This window comes from Heliconius melpomene, chromosome 7 (assembly GCF_056956725.1).
Source record: "Heliconius melpomene rosina isolate 202511_hmr_F chromosome 7, ASM5695672v1, whole genome shotgun sequence".
NCBI lineage: Eukaryota > Metazoa > Arthropoda > Insecta > Lepidoptera > Nymphalidae > Heliconius > Heliconius melpomene.
The window spans coordinates 3271122-3295436 of NC_140395.1; the positions used below are offsets into that span (position 1 = coordinate 3271122).

A 24315-nucleotide genomic window follows, 5' to 3' on the forward strand; every position below is an offset into this window, starting at 1 on the left:
ACATGCCCCGGGCGCCACTCATAAAGTGGTTCCAAATAGTCAACAAAACTATCCGTCCGCATACATGTGAAATTATATAGTGTTCGCCTGGAGGGCGCTGTAAAAGTATTTTGCCTCGGGCGCGAGTTAAGCTCGCGATGCCACTGCGCTTAGAGAATTTTCAAGGGTTGCATAATGAATACTGTTTTATTTTTATGTAATTCTAATATTTTTCCACTAAAATCGATTTTACTAAATTTCCTTTCAGCGTTCATAATAAAACATTTCGCCGATAACGTAGAATACCAATGCGGTGGTTTCCTCGAAAAGAATCGAGATACAGTGTTAGAGGAACAATTAGAATGTATCAAATCTGCGACCACCTGTCGTCTCATACATGTGATATTCGCGGAATCGCCTATGGATCAGTCGGCGACTCTACCACCGCCTTCTAGAAGGAGGACTACGCCTTCAATGCCACTGGGGAGTCTTACTGTAAGTATTTTTTTACGGGATTTTTTATTTTAAAAAATTACTTTGTAGTGAGATTAAAACTTGCCATTTGTTTACTACTCAACTCAAGTATTATTATTATTAGTATTATAACGTCGAAACTACTCTAATACGTATATTACAACTTATTTATGTTGTTATCTAGCTATAAACGAAATTCCTATAATTTCGACGTATATGGTTTGATTTGGACAGTCTTCAAGAGTTATATTTAGTAAAAAAAATTATACAGTCTAAAATATATGTACATTGATTGTTTGAAATAACACTTTTAATAATAATATTTGGCTTTACTTACAGCAACCACCCCGGCGCGCCTCGGGTCAAAAACAAACAGTGGGCGCGCAGTTCCGCGCGTCGCTGTCAGCACTAATGGCGACGCTGTCCGCCACCACGCCACACTACGTCAGGTGCATCAAGCCCAACGACACTAAGCAGGCCTTCCAGTTCGACGCCGCGAGGGCTGTGCATCAGTTGAGGTGGGTCACTATCACGGTCACTATCATGATTCTATATTTTTATCATTGTCACCTTTTTTTTCCTTTAGGTTAATATATATGAATAGGCAGAGAGAAGCTAGTGTTAACACGCTTACGCATTACCCAAATTTCGGCAAGGACGGCATTCAATGCTGCATTTTGTCTTGTTAACAGTTATAATTTTAAACAATTTAAAATAAATTAATCGCCAGACAGAGGATTAAATACACAATATCTGCCTCAGATAAGACATGAGAAGAACCGGCTTTTCATTTATTATTAAATCAATTATGTACAGAATTATATGTATCAATGATATCTATGAAATAGAAAATAACTTATTATTAAATACATTTGTTCTTTCCAGGGCATGTGGTGTGTTAGAGACCATAAGGATATCATCTGCCGGTTTTCCATCGAGATGGCTGTATCAGGACTTCTTTCAAAGGTCAGTGATTGGTTCAAGGCTCGAATCCGAATTGTAATTAATTTAATTTTAATAAAATAAATGTTTTTGTGATTTCATCAACTCACACTTGAAAACAATCTGTAGGGGGGAACTGTCTTACCTTATTTATACTAAAAATTAATATAAAAATATCATTACAGGTAAGCAAAAACAGTCATTCTTTACTTCTCCTATAAGAAAACTTTTCTAAAACTTACGCAGAATTTTTGACTTTTAATATATATTTTTTTCTTTCTTGAATATTACAATGTATGACAAGGTAAGACAAATATAAATCATTATTATTTTTGTCTTAATGACTACAATACAAATTTTACGAAAATAATCATTACCGAACTTTAAACTTATATGTAATTTTCTTAACTTCCAATAAATGTTTTTAATTTTAAATTTTATTAAATCAGAAGTTTTATATATTTTGTGTTTTTTTTAATACTCTATTACTCTTTTCCAGATATCGTCTCCTCTGTCGCTCAAAAGACATCGATCGCGCGAACATTAAGAAAACTTGCTCCAAAATATTAGAACAACATGTTAAAGATCCTGATAAATATCAGTTTGGTGCAACCAAGATCTTTTTTAGAGCAGGACAGGTAATTTCCTGTTTTTTATTTATTTTTATTTTTTTAACTCTCGACGCAAAAAGAGTGGTGTTATAAAGTTTGACCTGTCTGTGTGTGGCAGCATAGCTCCGTAGTATAGGTAGATAATATGAGACAATTTTATTAAACTATCGTGGCGGCACAGAGTGTGTCTGTAAACGCGACGGTTATAGGTTCGGTCTCCGTTTAGGGGAACGTATTAATAAATATCAATTTGGTGCTAGTTATTGTACCAATTTACTTTTTACAGATGGACAGGTGAATTTTTTATTACGTTTATTTTTATGTGTAGGCTATTTTAGGAATCGTATTTAGGGCGTTGGCATGGTATTTTTTTATTCTATTACCAGGAACAGATTTCATTTTTTAGAGAAGAATTTGAGAAGTGCATTGAGAGAAATGTTTAAAATGTACATAAAAATGTACGTGAATGAGATCTTTGTTTATTGCAATTTTTACCCATTTTCAAATGATACTCCTTAAATCTTTAAAGAGTATGATTTATCTTCTTCCTCTTGGCATTAATCTCGTCGTAGATTACCAGGGTCTGCCTTCTGACTCAATGCAACTCAACTTCGGGAGGTCACACCCCAGAGACACCTGCCCTAGTCCCAGCGCTACGTCACGGACCCCAAGACTACCTCGAACGAATTTGTAGCGTATGCGGCTGCGGAGGAGTTTGAGTTATATATATATTAATAATGTTTATATGTTTCAGGTGGCGTACTTGGAGAAAGTGCGAGCGGATCTGCAAAGGTTATACTGCGTGCGTGTCCAAAGCTGTGTTCGGGGGTTCCTAGCCCGGCGGAGGTATAAACGACTCACAGCGGCCTTGAGAGGACTGCAGGCGAGGGCCAGAGGGTATTTAGTGAGGAGGTAATTTAACGTCTTACGAAACGTTAAGTTGTTTTTTTTTGTTCAACGCCTTAGGAAAATTTTATACATTTTCTAGACTATCAATCAACTAATTTCATAATTATTTCTATATTTATTTTATCATGATACTTACAAAATTTTAATTCTTCCAAACAGAAAAGTCCAAGAGATCCGCCGAAACCGAGCCGCAATTAAAATTCAGAAGACAATACGAAGGTGGTTGGCTCGAACTCGCTACCTTCGTCTCAGAAGCCTGGTCCTATCTATACAAGCACGTGCTCGCGGCTACTTGGCACGACGGTTGTATAAGAATAAGAAAATATTGAAACTTGTAAGTTTCTTGTTTATTATTTACTAACGGCCCGTTCGCGGCTTTGTCCGCTTGATCTACATATTTATTTATTTATTTGGTAATCTGAATTAAGTAATTGTAACGACAGTGGAAGTTCGTGATCTAATATAATCTAAAATTTCAACCAATTATTGGATTGAACAGTTATTTTGTAGTAATTTTGTTGAACAAATTACTTTAAATTAGTATTTTTTTCTTTATGAATTGATTTAAATAAAACAAATAAGAAGTAAAGCCAGTCGTGGCATCGGGCCACAAGCATGTGACTAAACTAAGTAAACGCTACAAGGTTGTGGGTTTGATACCCACTCGAGGAAGTGAAATATTTAATATATTTATTTCCACCCTTTGGTAACGAGGCAAAGCGTTGTGTTGCGTTCCACCACTCAACACTCCGCGCCAACATCATTCGGTGGAAAGTCTCGCACTGGGGAACAGAAGTCTCTTAATACAAAGTTTTCAGGTGCCCTCTGCGTAACCTGTCGTTTGAAATACAACGAGAAGCGAATAATAATAATAAGCCATCAGTAAAATCTTGTGTATAAATAATATATATACAAAATGTACACATATTATGATGTATGTAAGTAAATTTATTTAATAAATAAAAATAATAATAATAATAATATTTTTGCACAGACTATCGGGCTACAACGCTACGCGCGCGGTTTCCTCGCGAGGCGACGCATAAGGAAGAGGAGACATCAAATTGTTATATGTCAGGCTGCGGTGCGTATTACTTTGCTTTTTGTATGATGTTGGTAAAACTTTAAAAAAATATAATAGTTCTGTAAAATATGTGGATAGTCTTGTCCTTTTTAGAGTTACGTAACTCAAAAGAAAAAATATTTATTTAAATTTATATTGTCATTTCTGCGCTCTGGAGTTCAGGCAAGCCGCGGCGTTGAGTTCCGCCACTCAACACACAACGCTTCCAGAATTCGGCGGAAAATGGGAAACGGAGTATCTGAACACTGGGCTCCCTCAGTCCCTCTGCCTACACTGATGTGTGCGGGATACAAGCGTTTTTTATCAAATACGAAACGTAAATCAATGTGAACAATTTCTCATGTTGCTAAATTATTTCTTTAGAAAACGTACAAATAAAATTTTAAACATTATACGACCCTAATACATGCGATCTGAATAACTTCTCAGGCTTCCAATAGGCTCGGTTTCAAATCCCGTAACCCTTAAATTTTAATACGTTTTCAAAAAAAATAAACCTTTCCTAAGTGTTAAATACACACTTAACTCTAAATATGTTAAAAATATATTTTTTTATTACTAAATTTCTTATATTCTTTAGATCCGTCGCTGGCACGCGCGTCGTCTCTACAAACGTTTACGTATCGAAGCCCGCAGCTTAGATCACGTTAAAACTTTAAACAAAGGCTTGGAAAATAAAATTATAAGTCTACAACAGAGATTGGAAGACGCCCAGAGCAAGGCGAGGAAGATAGAGCCGTTGCAAGCGCAGATAGATGAGTTGAGGTGAGTTTTAATTTTTTTTTAAGAATTTCATTATATTTTCTTTTAACAGATTGAGGATAAATAAAATATAATTTTCGGTACCGTTAATGATGACACAGTGGCGCAGTTCCACATCGTCTAACTGAAAACGCGACGGTTGTGAGTTTGATTCCAGTCATGAAAATAATTATTTCCTTGTCCTTGTCACATACCTCTATTAAGATGATATGATAGCTTTATTTAAAGTATATTAATAAAAAAATACTGTTTTTATTAACAGATCAAAACTCGAATCACTCCGCTTAATAGAGATGGAGGCTAAAACTCTTAAAGTGGACATCATAAGCAAAGACAACCTCTTAAATGAGTTACGTTCAGAAATAACAAAAGAAAAAGAAAGTAAAAAGAAGTTAATAGAAGAGAAGAGAGCTATAGAAGATGTATACAAGAAGAATAAAGAAGCACATGACGCAGAGAGCGAAAAACTTGCAAATGAATTGAAGAGTAACAAGGAACATTATGAATTGGCTATTGAAGGCAAGTTTTTTTTAGTTTTTTTAACCGACTTAAAAATTGAAGTTTCCTCTTCTTTTGGTAAGTTTTTGTTGTATGTCTGTACTGATGAATGATGTGTAATACCTTTTTGGTTAGGTGATATCTCAAATGTGTATACTGTTTGTTATATTAGTCTTCCGCTTGTCGTTTTGCTAGCGTGGTTTTTGATTCCCAAAAGAGATATTTTCTTAGCTTCAAAAAATACCATCCATTGATTAAATTTAAGTAATGTACTAAAAATAAGTTGGTAGAAGAAAAGAGCAGAGAAAATGTATAAAATATAAAGAGAGCGACAAACTGGCGAATGAACTTTTAACATTGTGAGTTAACTCTTGATGATAATTTTTTAAAATTGGAATATAGTGTGTTTATAGTACGGTCGACAAGTCGTGGCCGCCCTAAAAATAGGCTTGATCGAAAATAGAACTGAAGCGATATGTGCGAAACGAAGCATGAAGCTAAAAAAATATAATAAAAATGGTTTTCTCAATAGTTAGTAAGCTAGTATTATAATAGATCTTAATCGAATCCACGACCTTCATTAACTATTTAACCACGAGTCCAATTTTTTACATTAAAAGCATATTTTATCACATTAATACAAATCGAAAAGTGAATTAATATCTTCACCAACATATTATATTAAGATTAGATTCTTAATCTAGTGATAACGCGGCAACGTTTGTTATTTCACTCACTAATTAACCTAAATGTGTTTTAATTTACTTAATTTTGTGCGATTTTTGTGTATTTTTTTCGTGTTTTAGTGTTATTTTAGTGTCTCTTTTGTAGCAAAACATTTTTTTGAGTTTATATTTTTTTTAGTGTGACCATTAATAATAATTACACAATGTTTGTATACATTATATATGTTGTGTAATACAACTTTCAAATGCCATCGTGGCGTATTAAGGATGTGTTTGTGTGTGTTTGGATTGTACACAATCAATCAGGATTCGATTTCCGCTTAACTTAATAGTAAAGTGAAGTAAAAACAATTATATAAATAAAATTCACGAAATTGCAAACAATTAGACGATTTTTAATAAATTTATTTATTCTGATGTTGTGTAAATAATAACTAAACAAAAATGGTGGTACCACATGAAATTACTGTAAACGAAGCAGACGAAATGAAAAATAACCATGAATTTTGGTCGAAGGAATTTGAATTGAGAGCTCAGTTCTGGAAGGGTATTATATATTTTATACAATTATATGACTCGTTTTTTATGTTTTCTTTAGAAAAAAAGAGAGTAATATATGTTTTCCAGTTTTCAAGCAATTTAAAATAGTGCTTATACTTCGCACATAATTGGTATGTGTCAAATAAATATTCGACAATACATTAATTTGTTATTAAGAATTTATTTGTTTGTGGTGCAGCATTTGAACTTGCAACTAAGTCACTGACATTTTCCACAGAACGTGACAAACTACACGAGGCTGAGAAACGGGCGTTATGCCTAGAGCTAGAATCGGAGAGGCAGAGTCGACAGAAGTTATTGTCGTCGCAGTATGAGTTGCAAGAACGATTGGATTGTATGCAGAGGTGGGTATTTATTCTTAAGAGGCATTGCTAAATTTTCAAGACATTACATTGAGTGGCGGAACTTGTTCTGTTATCAGGTGAGGAAATGAAAATAATTCATTTTCTCGAATGGGCATAGAATCCACCACCGTCACGCTTACATTCAGACGCTGTGTCGCTGCACAGTGGCATATTCATTGCTAATAGTGAAGGTTAATGTTTTTTAGGTTCACGCTGTATTCTCCACATAGGAGAGAGAACCTAGTGTCAAGACACTTCCGTTTTCCACCTTACGCTGAACTCTTGAGGCATTTGGGTGGCGGAACTCAACGCCACAACAATTTACAATATTTTAATATTATTAATTATTTGTAACGATATTTTTTATCAGGGTTCCCGCACCAAAGGAACATAGGCGTTCTTTATCAGACGCAAGCACTAATTCACAACAAGAAATGACTGTGGAAGATGTAAGTCAAACTTCACCTTTTATCCCGCATAACAAGAAATATAGAGAGAACCTAGTTTGATTCATGTAATATTATTGTTAGTATTTAGATTCTTACAAAGAATTTTTATTATTATAGAGAAGAGAAAACACCGGAGTCTCGCTACATTATATTTTTTGTGCTTTTGTTACAGGACTTCGGATATGGGTCAGTCAGATCGGTGGAGACTTCTCGTCCCGCCCTCGAAGCGGTTAATTGGTCCGCCGGCTCTCATAACGGGCCCATGCCGGTATGTAGAAAATTTAATTTATATAATATGTATTTTAGATTCACATCTCTATTTTTATATTGCATATTTTGTCTTCTCACTATATACTTTCACCCACTTCCACAGGTTGGCTGGAAGAAATCTCTTAGAGATAAGTCCACCGAGGCTAACTTTTTTTCCTGTTAAATATATTTTTTTATGTTGAATGCAATATAGAATATTATATGTATAAGCGTGTGTGATTACACAATAGACTAACTGATCATAATCCTATTTTCTAATTAAAAAATTAAGTATAAACTAGAATAATGCCTTAGATAAAATTCTAAAAATAAATAAGAGAGTTGTGACGCAGGGGCACAAGGGGTCGCCTTGCAGAGATCGCGAGATTACAGCGATGCATTATTGATGATTGATTTTATATTTTTTCATATTTCACTTTTCTTTTTTGTTTTTCTTTTGTGGTATATGATAAATTATTTTCAAGTTACTATTTGTATGCATTTTAGTTCCGCCACTCAACACGCAATGCCTCCAAAATATGATGGAAAGTGGGGAGCGGTTTTAAAAACAACTTAGTGACTTATTACACAGTCACTCAATTATGGCAAATTTACTTAATATATATATTATACGGCATGATCTTTAAGGCCCATGTCGCGTGCGTCATGAGCGTATAAATGCTGATATGACGATAATGGTGGTGATGATGATAATATATACATACTTTTATTTAAAGATGGCGGATGCGGGTCTCGTTCTACGAATGCAAAACAGAATATCAGTACTTCAAGGGGAATTATCGAGAACTTCCAAAAGAGCGGCGGATTTAGAAGAAAGGCTCATGAGTAAGTATTAAATCAATAAATAAACACCATTGTGGTTCAGTGGCAGTGTCTGATTATGTCCGTGATGAGTGTGGGTTCGATATCATTCACGGGAATGATTATATTTAAATAGCGTAAATCTAAGAAAATATGATTAAATATAGTAATGTATCTTTCGCGGCTTCGCCCGCTTGAACTACACTGATATTAAAATATTGAAGCCGTCGTGGCGTAGCAGAACTGTAAACTCGACGTATATAGCTATGGTTATGGATTCCCAGTGGGAAAATAAAATATTTTTCATTTTACAATACGAAGCGTGGCGTTGAGCTTAGTCACTCAACATGCAATGTCTCGGAAATTGGGCGATGTATGGAGAACGGAGTGTTTTAACAATAACTTCGCTCTGCCTTCCGTGAAAGGTCCGGTAACAGTGTGAAAGTAACCAAAAAACTAATTTCAACAGATCGTCTAACATCTCCGCCATCTAACCCAGACTCGGACAGATTTAAAGTTGAAGAACTAGAAATCGAGAATAAAAAACTAAGGGAACATTTAGAAAGAATTCGTGGTTCAGACACTAGTCATATATCTAAGGAAATAGTCGGTGAGTATCTATCTATCTATTTGTAAGAACCTTAAGATGTTAATATGAAAATTATAGAATTTACTTAACATATGGTATTTTATAAGTGTAATTTATCTAACACCATTACAATTGGGAACAAAAAGTAAAGAATAAAATGACTTTGTTTTGAAAGTATATTAATAATTAAATAATGGCTGCGCCCTGTCATTGCCTATCCAGCTACACCTCGTTCCCGTTCTTATACTCAATGAAGTAATAAATATAATTATGTTCTCTTTTTTTAGCTTCACGCTATATCCCGCACATAGCAGGATAGTCAGTGAGAACCTAGTGTCAAGACACTCCGTTCACATTGTAAGACACTTCCGTTCCCCACTTTCTGCTGAATATTGTCGGTATTTGCCTCGACACCAGAGCCTATAAGTGAAATTAATTTAAATAAAGCAGATAATTTAAATAAATATTTCATTCCTCCGCTTGGGGATCGAACCCAGTCTCTTTGAATTATTTTAATAAACAAATATTTAATATTAACTTATTTTGTGCATGCAAAGTCGCGGAAAACAGTTAGTGTATATAACGATTTGATATATGATGCTGTCCTTTTCTAATTACATAGACGCGAAAGAGATAGCAATAGCACTTGTGGCGAGCCTTTTCATCGCTTATTTGATGTACATAATTATATAGAATAGAAGAGTGCTTAAAATATAATAATTGCTTAATAATTTAGAGACAGCTTTATTATTAATGATAATGTTCTCAATATTTTTAAGACGAATAACTTGGACAATAGGAAATAATTATAACTTTGAAATTTATACCTACACTATAAAGAATATTTTTTTTAGACAATCATAAATGAGTATCACATCATGTGCCTTAATATAAATATTACCATAAAATGCTTTGTTACAATGCAGTTTTTAAGCAATCATTCTAGAAAATGACACAATTCACATGTTATATAAAGCTTAATTCTTCAGCTTTTTACTAACGTATGTACATACATACATAACGTACACACTTTTAGAATAAAAGTGATCTAACTCGACATTTCTATAACTACTGATAATAATAAAAATTGACTGTAAAAAGCTTATTTAACTACTTACTCTATAGTGATTTTTTACTTAGGCCACTTTTATTCTGCACAATATGTTTACAATGATATATTAATTATATTTTACGTATTTTTAACATAATTTTAATGTTTTCTGTAGAACAATTGGCCGCAATGCAAAAGGAATTGGATAGACGACGCGACGAATGTATACAACTAAAGAGTGTTTTGACGCATCAGGTAAGATTATTTTTCCTTTTCTTACTTCATAAAAAAAATTTTTTTTACAGATTTTTTAAACAGATAACAAATATTACTAATAGTTTTTGTAATTCTAAGGTCTACATTAACTCCATTTTTTATTTCGAGTTATTATTTAGGCTAAGAGAAGCAACCAGGTTGCCATAACCCAATTTTGATCATGATATCCTAATTACAACCATAGGAGTTTTTTTTATATATTTATATTTTGACTTGAGATGATAAAAAAATGAAACAGCTTAGTAGAGGCCCCACTTTAAATTTTGCGCCTTTGGTTACCTTTGTCTCTTCTCTCTTTTTTCTTCTTCCGTAAAAGGCGGAAATTATGTGAAATAAAAAAAGTATTCGTAATATTATCATAATAAAATGAATGTTCCGTTTTTTTATTTACACATCTTATTAATGTGTACTGACTATATTTGGAAAGATAAAAAAATAGCACCGAAACATATTTACCTTGCTCTCTTTCTTATCATAACCGATATCTGGGGAGATATACGTTGCTTGATAAAGAATAAAATATATGTATAGAATGCGGTTTTGTCTTTCTAATAAAATCTTTATAAAAAATATGTCGAAGTTGGGTAAAAAAATGAAAGCCTAGTGGATAATTTTTTGAATTTATTTTAGTTTTTTTTATAGTGACGAAAAAAAGTAAAAATACTAGAATTTCGAGTTCGATCTCCACTTCGGAATTCTTCTAAATCTTACACATCTAAGTGAAGACAAAAAAGAAATTAGAATGATAGTGATACACACTAGATTCGAATGCGTGAAATGAATTAGGAAAAAATAGCTATTGGAATAATGTTTTTTGTTTACCTACAAATAAAATACTTTTTTTCGATATTAATGCATATACGAAATCTAAACTACTTTTTGTTATTAGTGATCTGTATCTTGAAACTAATATTTATTAAGAAAATATGAATATGAGGTTAGTTCTCGTTGACTGATACGAAACGTGAGTGATGGCTAAAAAAATATTATTTTTATTACATTATTATAGTAACGGGTTTACTTTCGTTGCCTAATATTTGAAAAAATAAATAAAAAATTTTTAATTTGTGAAATGTGAAAAGATGGAAACTTTTCCGAATGGAATTTTTATAAAGACATTGTTCCAAGATTTACCCAAAAGAGAGTTTTATCATTTACGGAATATTAAGGTATTATTTCGTCGGAATTTTGTTTTCGGTTTTCTTGTTTTGGTGTTAAAATATATAAAATGACACACGCCATCTTTTGTGAAAAAATCAGTGACCGTTATTAACGGGGCACTATGTCTAATTGACCTAAAAAGTCTATTCTTTAAATATTATTAGGATAGGATTTAATTACTTAAATTTTAAATTTATTAACTTTACATTATAAAGTAAAATTTGAAAAAAAGAACTTTAAATTCTGAAGATATACATAAGATAAAATTAAAAATAAGCCCAGACATATGTAAATTATGACTGCCTGTAGATCATAATAATAATATTTTGAAGAGTTATTTAGTCTTTAATATACTATAATTTATAAAATTTGTAAATAAAAATACCTAATTTCACGCAGAAACCATGGTTCCAAGCGTTGAAGAGCGTCGTGAGTAAAAAATAATATCGATGTGTCATAAATAGCTCATAAATCATGAAAAAATACCTGTATGTATTTAATCACATCAAAAAATGTTTTTCGTTTGGTTTTTCAATAAAAATGTACGACCTGAATTGTAAACCTTTTTTGTATCAAAGTTAATTTATGTTATATACCTACATAATTATTTTATACATTCTACGTACATAATTTTATTATGTTGCAATTTTATACTTTTTTGTGCCTTGTTGTTATATATAGACTAATTTTTGTTAATTTCTTTCAACGCTTTCCTTTGCTGTCATTGCATGGTATATTATTTTGTATTTTTTTTATAAGTGTATACATTTGATTTTAAAATTGATTATGTAAAAAATTAACTTATTTATATTTTTTTATAAATGATTGACGAAAATTATTAGAGTAAAGAAATGTAGGAGTAAATTTACGTACAAAAGAACTTAGATCATTTAAAAGTTGTACATATATATTATTTTAATAAAATATGCCCAAAAAAAATTAAGATCCATAGATAAAGTATAAAATCGAATACATACACTTAGCTTTGTTTCAATAGTTTACATATACTTAAAACTATTGATACTAATATAAACTTAATGGTAATAGACGGTGAATCTAAAGTCGCTTGCAACATCAAACTACGGTTCAGATGTGGACATCATTAACGAAGACGGAGAATTAGCTACTGCTTATCAAGCGCAGAAGGGCATTAATAGGTAATTGTTTTGTGTTATGTACGGTAGGCAGAAAAACAATTGAAAAAATCATTGTACATATAATAAAAATGATCGAGATCTATTATTCAATGCATTTTTCTATGCATTGCATATGTAAGAGAACCCAAATAATTTTATCTCGCTGTGCACCCTATTTTAAAAAAAAACAACTTAACTGAAATTTACGCAATATATAAAATATAGTGTATATTTACTAATACATACACTATAGTGTACCTATAATAATTAAGTTAGTGGCCCGTCGTGGCGCAGGAACACAAATATGCGACTATAAACGCGACAGGTTGTGGGTTCGATTCCGAATTACTTATTTTAAAATATTTACTATTTTCAATTCCTCGCTCCGACGATTCAAAGTCCGACGTTGCGTCAAGACGCAATGCTGAAGAATTCGGCGGAAATTAGGGAACGGTAGTGTATTTAAGAGAACCGCGTGTTTACTAGGTTTCCTCGGCCTACTCTGCTACGTTTGGGATACAGCGTCAAGCTTCTGGTATTGCTCTGGTGTCGAGGCAAAGCGCGGCGTTGAATTCTGCCACTCAACACGCATTGCCTCCAGAATTCGGCGAAAGTGGGGAACGGAGTATCTTAACTCTAAGTTTCCTTCTGCCTACCCTGCTGTGTGCGGGATACAGCGTGAAGCTGATTTATTTAAATATTTTTTAACTAATTTAATTTACAGACAATTACAAGAAGAACTTGTAGCTGAAAAGAAATTCTATTCTGAGCATATAAATAAAGCGAAACAAGAAATCGATCGCCTTAGAGATGAGAATGAGAAATATCAAAAGTAAGTTCTATTTTTATTGATTCTAAAATACAGATAGTATTTTAAGAAATAATAGAAAATTGTTTATTATTCTGTTATTATATTTTTTAATTTTTTTTTGCCTTTTAACATGGATAAATATTAAAAAAAACACAAAACAAGATATAAATTCGCTTTGACAAACTAAAAATATTTTTCGTTTCACAGATTATAAAAAGAATATTAGTTTTTAAGTAAAAAGGACATATTATACGTTATTCTTTTCCAGCGCCGAAGATATACCATCACAAAGAAGATATTGGGACGGTCTTTATTTATCTGGCAAGACGTTAAAAACATTTTTGTATAATGACAACATTTTTATAAACGTGCCATTAACTATTTTCAATGTTTTATCTGTTTAGGTGAACTTTTTTGTACTCGTTTTTATTTGGACTTACTGGCTGACTGATGGGCTTGTGCGGTTTTTTTTCACTTGGGCTTGCTAACTTTAATAAATATTAAAAAAAATTATAATATTACTTTTATATGTGCATTCCTAATACATTAAAAAGCAGATTTTAAAAAGTAGCATGAATATGTGTTTTTGGTATACATATTGCTTTGGAAGCATCAGGGACGTAATTCAACCATCAAAAATTACCATGAATCACGTCCATTTTATTTCATACATAAAAAATATCTTGCTGTAAATATCCTCATTATTTCAGTGACATCATTTATTCTTGTGGAAGTTAACCGTTAACAATATGTTAGTGTAACCATCAACTACATGTATATGTATATACAAAGTAGGATTAAAACTTAAATGTAACCAATTCATCTGTCGACATTTTATTGTAACCGGTTATTTCGGTTTTTAACGCAACATTAACCACTTCAGTGTGATCATTGACTATCAGTGTATTCATGGACCATCAATATAATCTGTGTAATCATGGACCATCGGTGTAATCGGTGTAATCATGGACCATCAATATAATCTGTGTAATCATGGACCATCGGTGTAATCGGTGTAATCATGGACCATTAATATAATCTGTGTAACCATGGATCATCGGTGTTATCGGTGTAATCATGGACCATCAATATAATCTGTGTAATCATGGACCATCCGTGTAATCATTGACTATCAGTGTAATCATAGTTATAATATTATACTATTGGAAATCCAGTAATAATATTATATTATAACGAAATTTTCAATGTAACAGCAAATGTATAAATTTACAAATGCCTCAGTGCCATCATATCATCATCATTATCACTGTTACCATCAATGAGATCACGTAAGATATAAAAACTAAAAAAATTAAATAAACTCAACTCGATTGGAAATATTTCAGTTTAACCATAAAGAACTTCAGTGTACCCTTCGGTGTAACTGTTACTACACTTCAGTATATCATCATAACTGTGTTGTAGTTGTCGAGTTATTAATCACTCATTGTATCCACTAACATTATATCACTGTAACCGTAATCATTATTTCAGTGCAACCATTGATTACTTGTTTATGTAACCAATCAAATCATTGTAATCATCAGCGACATCCTTATGTAATTATTGCCATTGCCATATTGGTATATTCATGTTTTGCAAACTTGAGGCCAGTCGTGGCGCAAGGGCACAAAGTGAACTTTTTCGCCTTGGATAAAGATAAAGGGTGGTGTTGATTTCCACCACTTAACATATAATGCCTTCGGACTTCGCCACAAAATGGGGAACGGAGCGTGCGATATAAAATTAAATATTATTTATTAAAAGTGAAATATAACAATAAAAAATAACATTTATCCTTATGGTATATATGTACATAATATATGTATATTTAATATAACATTTATTTATCTAATTCGGGACATTTTCAGCTTTATGTTTGATATGAACAAAACACGTTTTATTTTAGACTGTTGGGTGCGGATTTGAGTCAAGAGCCCAAGAACAAAAGTCAGGAATACGCACAGAATGAAATTATTAGACTGGCATCAGAAAGTCTTGCTATACAGGTATTTAATATTTTTATTTTCGTTTCGTACTTAAGTACTTAGTGATAACTCATTTAAAAAAAATCTGTGTTGGCAGGCAAAAACTAACGCAATGCTTCTAATTTAATAAAATTATAAAAACTTTCTTTTATACTTTTTATGTTACATTAACAATCATCAACTTCATTTAAATAATAAAATGATCCGTTTTTTTGTTGTCGTTATAGTTTTAATCATATAACGTTTTTTTTATATTTTGTAGGAGCGTGTAGATAAATTATCAGAGAGCTGTCGCAGATACAAAAATCAAATTAGACTTTTGGTGAATAAACTAAAAGAGGCGGGCGTTGAAGATGTGCAGGATATTCTCGAAGGCAATGGTATGGTTTAACTTTTATATCCTTAGCATGTATTTTAACTGACCTCACTAAAAGGAGGAGAGTTTCAATTCGACTGCTTTTTGTGTACATATTACATAACATATAATAAAACCATATTTTTACGTAAAATAAAATCTCCGTCTTATATACACTACAGTGATCACCATGATTACTAAATATGTTAGAAACCTTAATGTAAACAATATTTGAAAAAATAGATATTTTTTTTAATTTTGATATGTACTTACATTCCACTAAGGTGAAATTTTATAGGGCTGTTACTTTTTTCTTTGTATGTAGCCATTATAATATAAATCATTTAAAAATTATTAAAATTATTTAAAATCATTATTATTTACCATTTTCAGAAACAATAGTATCACAAAACAATACAACAGCTTTAGAAATAACACCTGTAATGCGTAAAAAAGAGAGGGAGTATTTGGGCATGTTTGAATATAAATTGCAAGACGAAGGGACTATTATTAAGAAACTTGTTACTGGTAAGTTTTAAATATAAAAATGCATCAGTTGAATTCGAATCTATAACCTTTTTGTGTAGTCTGAAATACAGCTATGACATTTTAGTGTATTATTTTATTATGTTATATGTTTAATATATTATATTATATGTTTGTATGTAAAGATTTGATATTTGAGTAATGTTATTACGTAGTGATTTGAAAGCTTTATTTAAATTTTAATCTTAAAATGTTTAAATGAATTAAAAGAAAAAATATATGTTAAGTTTATATATGCTATGTTATGATAGAATATAAAATTATGTATAAGACATAAATTTTTTTATCATCTAAATTGTATATTATATTGATACTGACAATCACAACAAAGCAATTAGAGAAAGAGAATGTAGTGACTTAATATTTGTATATGTAAAGCTCTCCTTACATTAAATACCATTTTCAATTGTAGATCTAAAACCCCGTATCGCAGTAACCCTACTGCCAGGTCTACCAGCTTACATACTGTTCATGATGCTGAGACACACGGACCACGTGGACGACGAGCCGAAAATGCACCAGCTGATGAAGGCGATACGAACCGGCGTCAAGAAGACGCTGAAGAAGAGAGCGGAGAGTGTGGAGTATAGTGCGTTGTGGCTGGCTAATATGCTGAGGTGAGAGAAAGAGTGGATTGTTATTGTTTTTTTTTATATTTTGGGGTTTTTTTTACATATTTTGGTTATTTTTCGTGGTGGATGCTACATGTTACAGGAGGCTTACGTTACGTCTATGACTTCGAAACCAGTTTTTTAATATACATAAATTGTTATGCATCATTGTTTCATCTTTATCCACAGATTATTAAACAACCTCCGTCAGTACAGCGGCGACGCTATATACCAAGCGGGGAATACCCCAAGACAGAATCAACAGAGCTTGAGGATATTCGATCTGTCCGAATATAGGCAGGTGTTGAGCGACATAGCCATTTGGATTTATCAAGGTATTTTTTATTCTTGAATTTTTTTTAAGGTGTTGTGTTTTTTATCTATTGTACATACATAAGATGGTACAGAATGTTGATGCAGTCCGATAATAAGTCGTCTGGTTTGTTTTTTTGAGCTTCACACTGTATACTGCACATAGCAAGGTAGGCAGAGTGTACCTGGGGAACTAGTACTAAGACACTCTGTTCCCATTAAGACACTTCTATTCCCAATTTTCCGCCGAATCCTGGAGGCATGCGAGTTCTAACTAGAAGAATAATTACCGCTACACCGAAGATAATTTTACGCCCTAAATTTCCTTTCTAGGTCTAATAAACCTCCTGGAACGCCAACTCGAGCGTCTAATAATGCCCGCGATCCTAGAGTACGAGGAGATAAGCGGCCTGTCGGGTCCCCGCATCGCACCCTCGCTGCCCTCGGCTGGCCCTGCGCGACTCAAGCACGAACTGGCGACCACCCATGACCACCTCAGGGTGCACGCTGTCGATCCCGCGCTCAGAGTTGTTATATTTAGACAGGTGAGTATGACGGTTGGTGACCGCAGTGGACAAAATATTTTCTCTTATGCCGCTGCGGCTCGACATCAGGATTGGAAATTTAGATTTCCACTCGGAGGCATGAAATGTGTAGTATTTTCATTACCTCGCTCTAATAGGGCAAAGCCTGGCGTTGAGTTCCCCCCCACATGCAATGTTTTGAGAATTAGGCAGAAAGTGGGGAACGGAATGTCTTAACACTATGTTTCCTCTGCCAATCCTGCTACGTGCGAGACACTCTGTGAAGCAAAAAAAATACATATAAAATATTTTTTTCCAGCTCTTCTATTACATATGTGCGTACAGTTTGAACCAGCTACTGTTGCGCAAGGATCTCTGCTGCTGGGCCAAGGGATTGCAGATTCGATACAATATATCCCACTTGGAAACGTGGATAAAGGAACATTTGGCTGAATATGGACAACAGAGTGTGAGTTTTTGAAGCGTTTTTCCACAATTCGGAAAGATAATATTGTTAAAAAGTTATAACAATAGTGGATTCAACTCCCGTTTCAATCATTCAATTTTTTATGTTTTTTAAAAAGTAGCATTTTGAAAACTTACAAATATTTTACTTGTGATACTCTGCATGGTCATATGGATAGTTAAATAAAAAAACGCACGTTAAAGTCTCGCTACTAACAAAATTTACAATCATTTTTATATGTATATTTTGTGTTTTATTTTACATATCTATGAACTTAATTTATTATTATTATTATTTTCTAAGATGGAAGAAATCCTTAGCGTTCTTAAGCCGATAACACAAGCCGTGCAACTACTTCAAGCTCGCAAATCCATGGCCGACGTCAGTAGTACAGTGGAAATGTGTGCCGATCTATCCGCTATGCAAGTTTGTAAGGTTAGTGCGGGTTCAATTCTAATTAAATTATACGTCGTTACGATGTATAATAAATATAGCACAATTGGTTCATCATTTACATTTCTGTTGAGTGTTGGAACTCAACGTCGCTCTTTGTTTTATTGCCAGAGAGAGAAAATAATAATTCTTTTCCCCGAGTAAGAATCGACCCTTTGTTCCGTGTTGCCATGATGGCCTCAATTTGTATTTAAAGAAAAACATATACCTATGCGAACATTCTTAAGAATGAAAGTCCAGAATTTCTTTAATTTCTGATGAAATGATGCCAAAGTTGTAGTTTCGCTACGCCAAGCAGTGGAGTATTTTTTATAAATACTCTATTTTAATTTTTTTTTTACAATTAATAATTCATTATATTATATTTTACCTACATACGTCAATTGGAAATAACTGAGTTATGAATGGCACATTTTAAGTGACCTAATTAACTCTGACCACCACCATTTTAAACCATTGGTCCCTGAGATCAGTGCATTAAACCAAACAATTTTTTTAAATTATAATATAATTATCGATAATTATTTCTAATAATATTCCAGATATTAAACATGTACACCCCGGCCGAGGAATATGAAGTGAAAGTGACAAGGGAATTCATACACGAAATACAGAAACTTATGCAGGAGAGAGCCGGACCTAATGCTAATAAAGAACCGGTATTTATAAATTTTTATAGCATTTACAGTCATACGTTGTCCCACTGCGCCACAACGACTTTTACATAACAAATGTGTAGTGTATGTAATATAAAATATAATGTACTATAAGTAAAATAATAATTTGCTCGCTAACCTGTAGAATGATAGGGGTGATTTCAAAGGACGGTGAAATTTTGCAGCAATGGACAAAATTTTACAAGGAAATGCATCTTAGTCTCAGGTAACAGCGAAACGCTGAGTCTTGATGTAGCTGGTGGCAACATTAGTATTAAAGAAGTTAAGAGTGCAACTCGAAGTCTGAAATGTAGTAAGACAGGGAGCAGATGGAGTTACCACCGAGAGGATCAAATATGATAGTCCACGCGTCTTGAACTTGTTCTGGTTTTTGCTATATTTAAATTGGTTAAGCCGTTTCTCTAATGATAGTGCACAAACACACAGACTACCTTAAGAAATTAAAAATCATTGCCTTGTAATAGAATTTCTATTATATTGATAAATTCCCCCTAGAATTGTTTTTCTCATATATCGTCCATGTACAGAGAGTGATAGTTACATTTTTAGTATATGATTTGATGCATAGATTTTCTATTTACAGCAAAGTCTCCTGATGGACACTAAAATGATATACGCAGTGCAATTTAACTACAGCCCTTCAGCAATACGCTTGGAAGATATAGAAGTCCCCGAGGTTCTAGAATTGGAAGGCCTTCTTACAAAAACATAAAGTAAAATGGTAATTTATGTCTTTATTATTTTTTAAGCTTCCACGCTGCTTCTCCCGTAGCAGAGTAGACAGAGCGAATCTGGGCCTAATTCTACGTTGAGTGGCGGGACTCAACGCCGCGCCTTTCCTCGTTACCAAAGCGAAAAAATGAAAATATTAAATATTTCATTCCCCGAGTGGGAATCGAACATAAAGCCTTTGCGCTTACAGTCGCATGCTTGTTTCCCTCCGCAAAGTGGCCTCATTTAATCTATAATATTAGATGTTATAATAATAATTATTATTATTATTACAGTCTTTTTTTAATTTTTGTTTGATATTTTTTTATCTGAGAACATTTTTATATCTATTTTTCATTAAATATTAGTTTGGAAGAGTCTGAAGTAAGACGTTGGAAGATATTGTTCCCGAAGAAAGCTAGCTAATTATTTTTAAGTGTAATAGTTAATTATATTATGTAAACATTGTTTGTTTATATGGTTCTAACTTTTTTTATATGATTAAGTTTTACATTTTTACGATTTTGATTTATTTTCTTTGGAAGAGGTTCTTTGCTGAAGATTTGTAAGTCTCCGTTGATTTTTTTTATTGTGCTGACTGTTAAATTATAATAATAACGAGTAGTAAAATATATTATTTACTTAAAAATTATTTACTTAATTCTTTACATTTAATAAAAAAATGAAGTTTTTTATAATTATTCAAAACATTCCATGCCTATATGCATTTCTTTTTCTTTTGTTTAAATTTAAAGTTGATTAAAGTATTTATCAACATTGCCATATTTTTTAAATATATATTTTTTATTTAAGATACTGTACTGTAGTGCCATTTCGTCTTAACAATGGGTTTGAAAAACGTCCTTTTTATAACATTTGCTCATTTTTGCTCATTTTCTTATCTATAAAAAAATATTTTGAATACGATACACCTTTTGTTCATAATTTAATTATTTAATTATTATTGAAGTCACTGAAATTCTTAAATCTCAAAAAACATGTGCGCTAAAATAATATCTATGTTAATTAAATGTAAAAAAATATCATATATAAAAAATATTGTTATACAGGTGGAAGAGGCAGCGCTTCTTTTATTGAAACTGCATATAGGGTAATATATTTCAAACCCACACCTAAGAAATTAATCAAGGTACCTCAACAGTTTGGACGTAGGATTTTTTTTTCATTTCACGATTTTTATCCATACCTGTATTTCGTGTGACGCACACATACGTGTGCGACGTTTCCGATTTGACAGGTAAGTGTGTGCGTGCCTATGTTATACTTTACAAATGGTGTTTTATTTTAAAACGATAATTTTATTATTTATTTTGTTTGAAAAAATAACTTTTTCATTTTTGGGAATTATTTTTTTTCCGAATTATATTAGACTTTTGTAGAGTAGTTAAAACTGTGGTTTCATTTAAAGTGGTGCTTACAATTCCACCCTGTATATCTGTTCAAATATTTAAAAAGTCTTATAAATATATTTAAAAGGTGGTTATTTAAATAACTAACATTTTGGAATAACTGTTAAATCATTATTATCTATCGATTATGTTTTTGTTTCTTTTATTTTTTTATTAATCAGTATATCATCATTCTATATTTCTAAATTTTTTTAATAATGCAAATGGTTTAACTAAAACTTTAATGTTAAAAGTTTTATTGCACTTTTAACAATTTCACATTTCAATATATTTATATATGTATATATTTATCAGTAAATATAATTTTAGTGAACTTAAACTTTTTTAACACGTAGTGAAAATTTTTTTTTGAAGACAATTAACCACTACGCGGCTTATTAAACATAGTTGTGGGTTCAATTTCCATTCGATAACTTGTGTTCAAAAAGTCGATTCTCCACTTTTTGCCCACGAACTGTGGAACTCAACGCCGAACTTTGTTTAGCAAAGCGGATATATTAAAATAATTTCTATACAGATACACAATCTGTATTGAAATTATTTTAAATGAAAAGAATGAAACTTTCGAACTTAAACCACTGCAATGTACAATTTGTTCTTAAGTTTTTGGGAATATATGAAAAAGTTAGGCCATTTTGCATTAAAAAAAATACTCAATAAAATCATAAAATTAACTATATTCTATATATTACGAATATATAATTAATAAAAACTTTAATTACGACTTATTATAGCTTTATAGTATTTACACTAGACCAATTAAATAGTTGTGCACTCATATATTTTATCTGTATAATAAATTATATATTTTAACACAGATTATAGATTAATTACATTAATTTTTACATTTGTGTATATTATATTAAAATATATATATATGAATTGACAGTAATATGGCGATAAACAGCTTTGAATCATCCTCTGGGTATATTTATCTTTATTTATATTATTTGAATTTATATTTTTGTATACGTGCTTATAAAATATTTATAATATTAAAATATTTTTTTTATTATATTTATATAATATACACATGTGTAAAATGTATTACTAATAATACACAGTAAAAACTAAATATTACTATAATAGATGCAATTTGATAGATTTTCAGATAATAAAATATATAATAATTTCAATGTAACGTTCTTATACAGTATGTAAAAATGTATTTTCCATATTTAAACAACATATGATAAATTTATCAATACAACGCATTATGAAAATATCACGATGATTATGGGTTCGATTCCCAATCGGGGAAATGTATATATTTACATACTTTATTCCTTGTATTATTTTATAAAATGCGGTAGTAAATTACGTAGTGAAAAATCTTAAAGACAATAAAATTTTAAGTAATAAATGCATCAAGAAGATTATAAGCAATCGTCGAATTATGTCAATTTTTACTAAAAAATGCGTTCTCTTTTGTTTTCTTTTAGAACATTTAATAAATAAATAATCAATTACATATATACAACGATATTTATAATGAATATGCATAATATTACTTTATTTAGTTCTTCGTACTTAATCTTTTGGTTCCTACTTTTTTGAAACGTTTATATGGAACATTTATTATTTTTACATTATATTAAATCATCCACTTATTTTGTGTTATTAATAGTTATTTTATTAATAATACTATGTTAATCGAATTAGATTTAAATATTGTGCGAAAGAGATAGAACTATAAAGAATAATAAGTTAGAAAGAGATGCATAATCATTCATACCATGCCATAGTTTTCAACGAAACTTGTAATTAATAAGAAAATCCTTTTTTTGTACTTAATTTCCTATTTATTTTTTAATTAATTGTAAGTATTATTATTGAAATTAAGTTAATTATTAATTATTTACAAAAAAGATAATTTGGAAGTAGTTTATTTAATAGTTGATTTTGTTTATAAAAACACACTGTATACTTTTTATAATCTTCCATTATTAAGATTTAGGCCCGAAAATATGACAAATGGCGTTAAAATGTTAGTTATGAATCAATGTATTGTAATTTTAGTCTGCATAATTTACAAATGTTACCATATAACTATACATAAATATATAGTGGTGTTGCTACTTTTAAAATATAAATAAAATTTATTTATTTATTTATATGAAGATAAATGTTACCATTCCATAGGTGCTTGGGCAACATAGTTAAGATACATATATATTTAAAAATACAATATTTGACGTTTGATGTAATCGATGTAGTGGACCTACATTTTGGTCTAAGACCTAATGTTATTATTCCTAATAATATAAGCAACACCGTGAGTAAGAAGTATTATTTGTTTTTTTTTGTGTATTTAGTGGTTAGAAAATTGATGTTTCCATTCAAATTGTCGTCAAAAAGTGTGTCAAATTAAAAAATATATATGTAATTAAAATTATTTATGTTTAAAAAAATGATCTTTAGGGTTGATAACATAGAGTATATAAAAGAGAAAGAGAACTTTTCTTATTTTTAATCTATGCTATATCATGAAACAATACATACTTGTGTATGTGTTTATTAATTCAATTGAAATACCGAAACCTATAGGACCTACGCTATCGAGCCTTTATATAGTCGAATTTAAAAAAAAGATATATATTACTATTAAATATTATCTGTGCTTTAAATAAGAAAGGCGGAAAATTATATTTAAAATTGTTGAGTATTTAGCAAAATTTAAAATATTATTATTGTCTTATTAGCTCTGCTTTCGATACTTTGAATTTGGCAGTTAACTTTTCTTCTCTTATTATTCTGTCTGTTTAAACTATGTAGAGTGTTTTTTATCGAATTCAAAATATTGAAAGCAAATATTATTAAAAACCATAATTTAGATTAAATTAAAATG

General features: G+C 31.3%; 1 protein-coding gene across 3 annotated transcripts in view; it reads left to right on the forward strand.

Annotated features, from left to right (window-relative positions):
* Positions 1-21095, forward strand: part of didum (dilute class unconventional myosin) — a 35174-nt gene extending 14079 nt beyond the window's left edge. Inside the window, exons 13-41 of one of the 3 annotated variants that reach the window (XM_085188110.1) lie at positions 248-474; positions 793-971; positions 1339-1419; positions 1895-2033; positions 2761-2918; positions 3075-3249; positions 3910-3999; positions 4580-4764; positions 5024-5280; positions 6724-6850; positions 7221-7299; positions 7472-7567; positions 8286-8394; positions 8840-8980; positions 10186-10265; positions 11847-11876; positions 12495-12604; positions 13308-13415; positions 15304-15403; positions 15645-15762; positions 16131-16265; positions 16696-16900; positions 17084-17229; positions 17540-17751; positions 18050-18199; positions 18500-18631; positions 19192-19308; positions 19910-20047; positions 20406-21095. In XM_085188110.1, coding sequence (XP_085044236.1) covers positions 248-474; positions 793-971; positions 1339-1419; positions 1895-2033; positions 2761-2918; positions 3075-3249; positions 3910-3999; positions 4580-4764; positions 5024-5280; positions 6724-6850; positions 7221-7299; positions 7472-7567; positions 8286-8394; positions 8840-8980; positions 10186-10265; positions 11847-11876; positions 12495-12604; positions 13308-13415; positions 15304-15403; positions 15645-15762; positions 16131-16265; positions 16696-16900; positions 17084-17229; positions 17540-17751; positions 18050-18199; positions 18500-18631; positions 19192-19308; positions 19910-20038 — 3815 coding nt within the window. In that variant the 3' untranslated portion in view covers positions 20039-20047; positions 20406-21095. The remainder of the gene's footprint in view (positions 1-247; positions 475-792; positions 972-1338; positions 1420-1894; positions 2034-2760; positions 2919-3074; positions 3250-3909; positions 4000-4579; positions 4765-5023; positions 5281-6723; positions 6851-7220; positions 7300-7471; positions 7568-8285; positions 8395-8839; positions 8981-10185; positions 10266-11846; positions 11877-12494; positions 12605-13307; positions 13416-15303; positions 15404-15644; positions 15763-16130; positions 16266-16695; positions 16901-17083; positions 17230-17539; positions 17752-18049; positions 18200-18499; positions 18632-19191; positions 19309-19909; positions 20048-20405) is intronic. The other 2 variants (XM_085188111.1, XM_085188112.1) reach the window with 2 other exon arrangements.
* The last annotated feature ends 3220 nt before the right edge of the window (positions 21096-24315 follow it).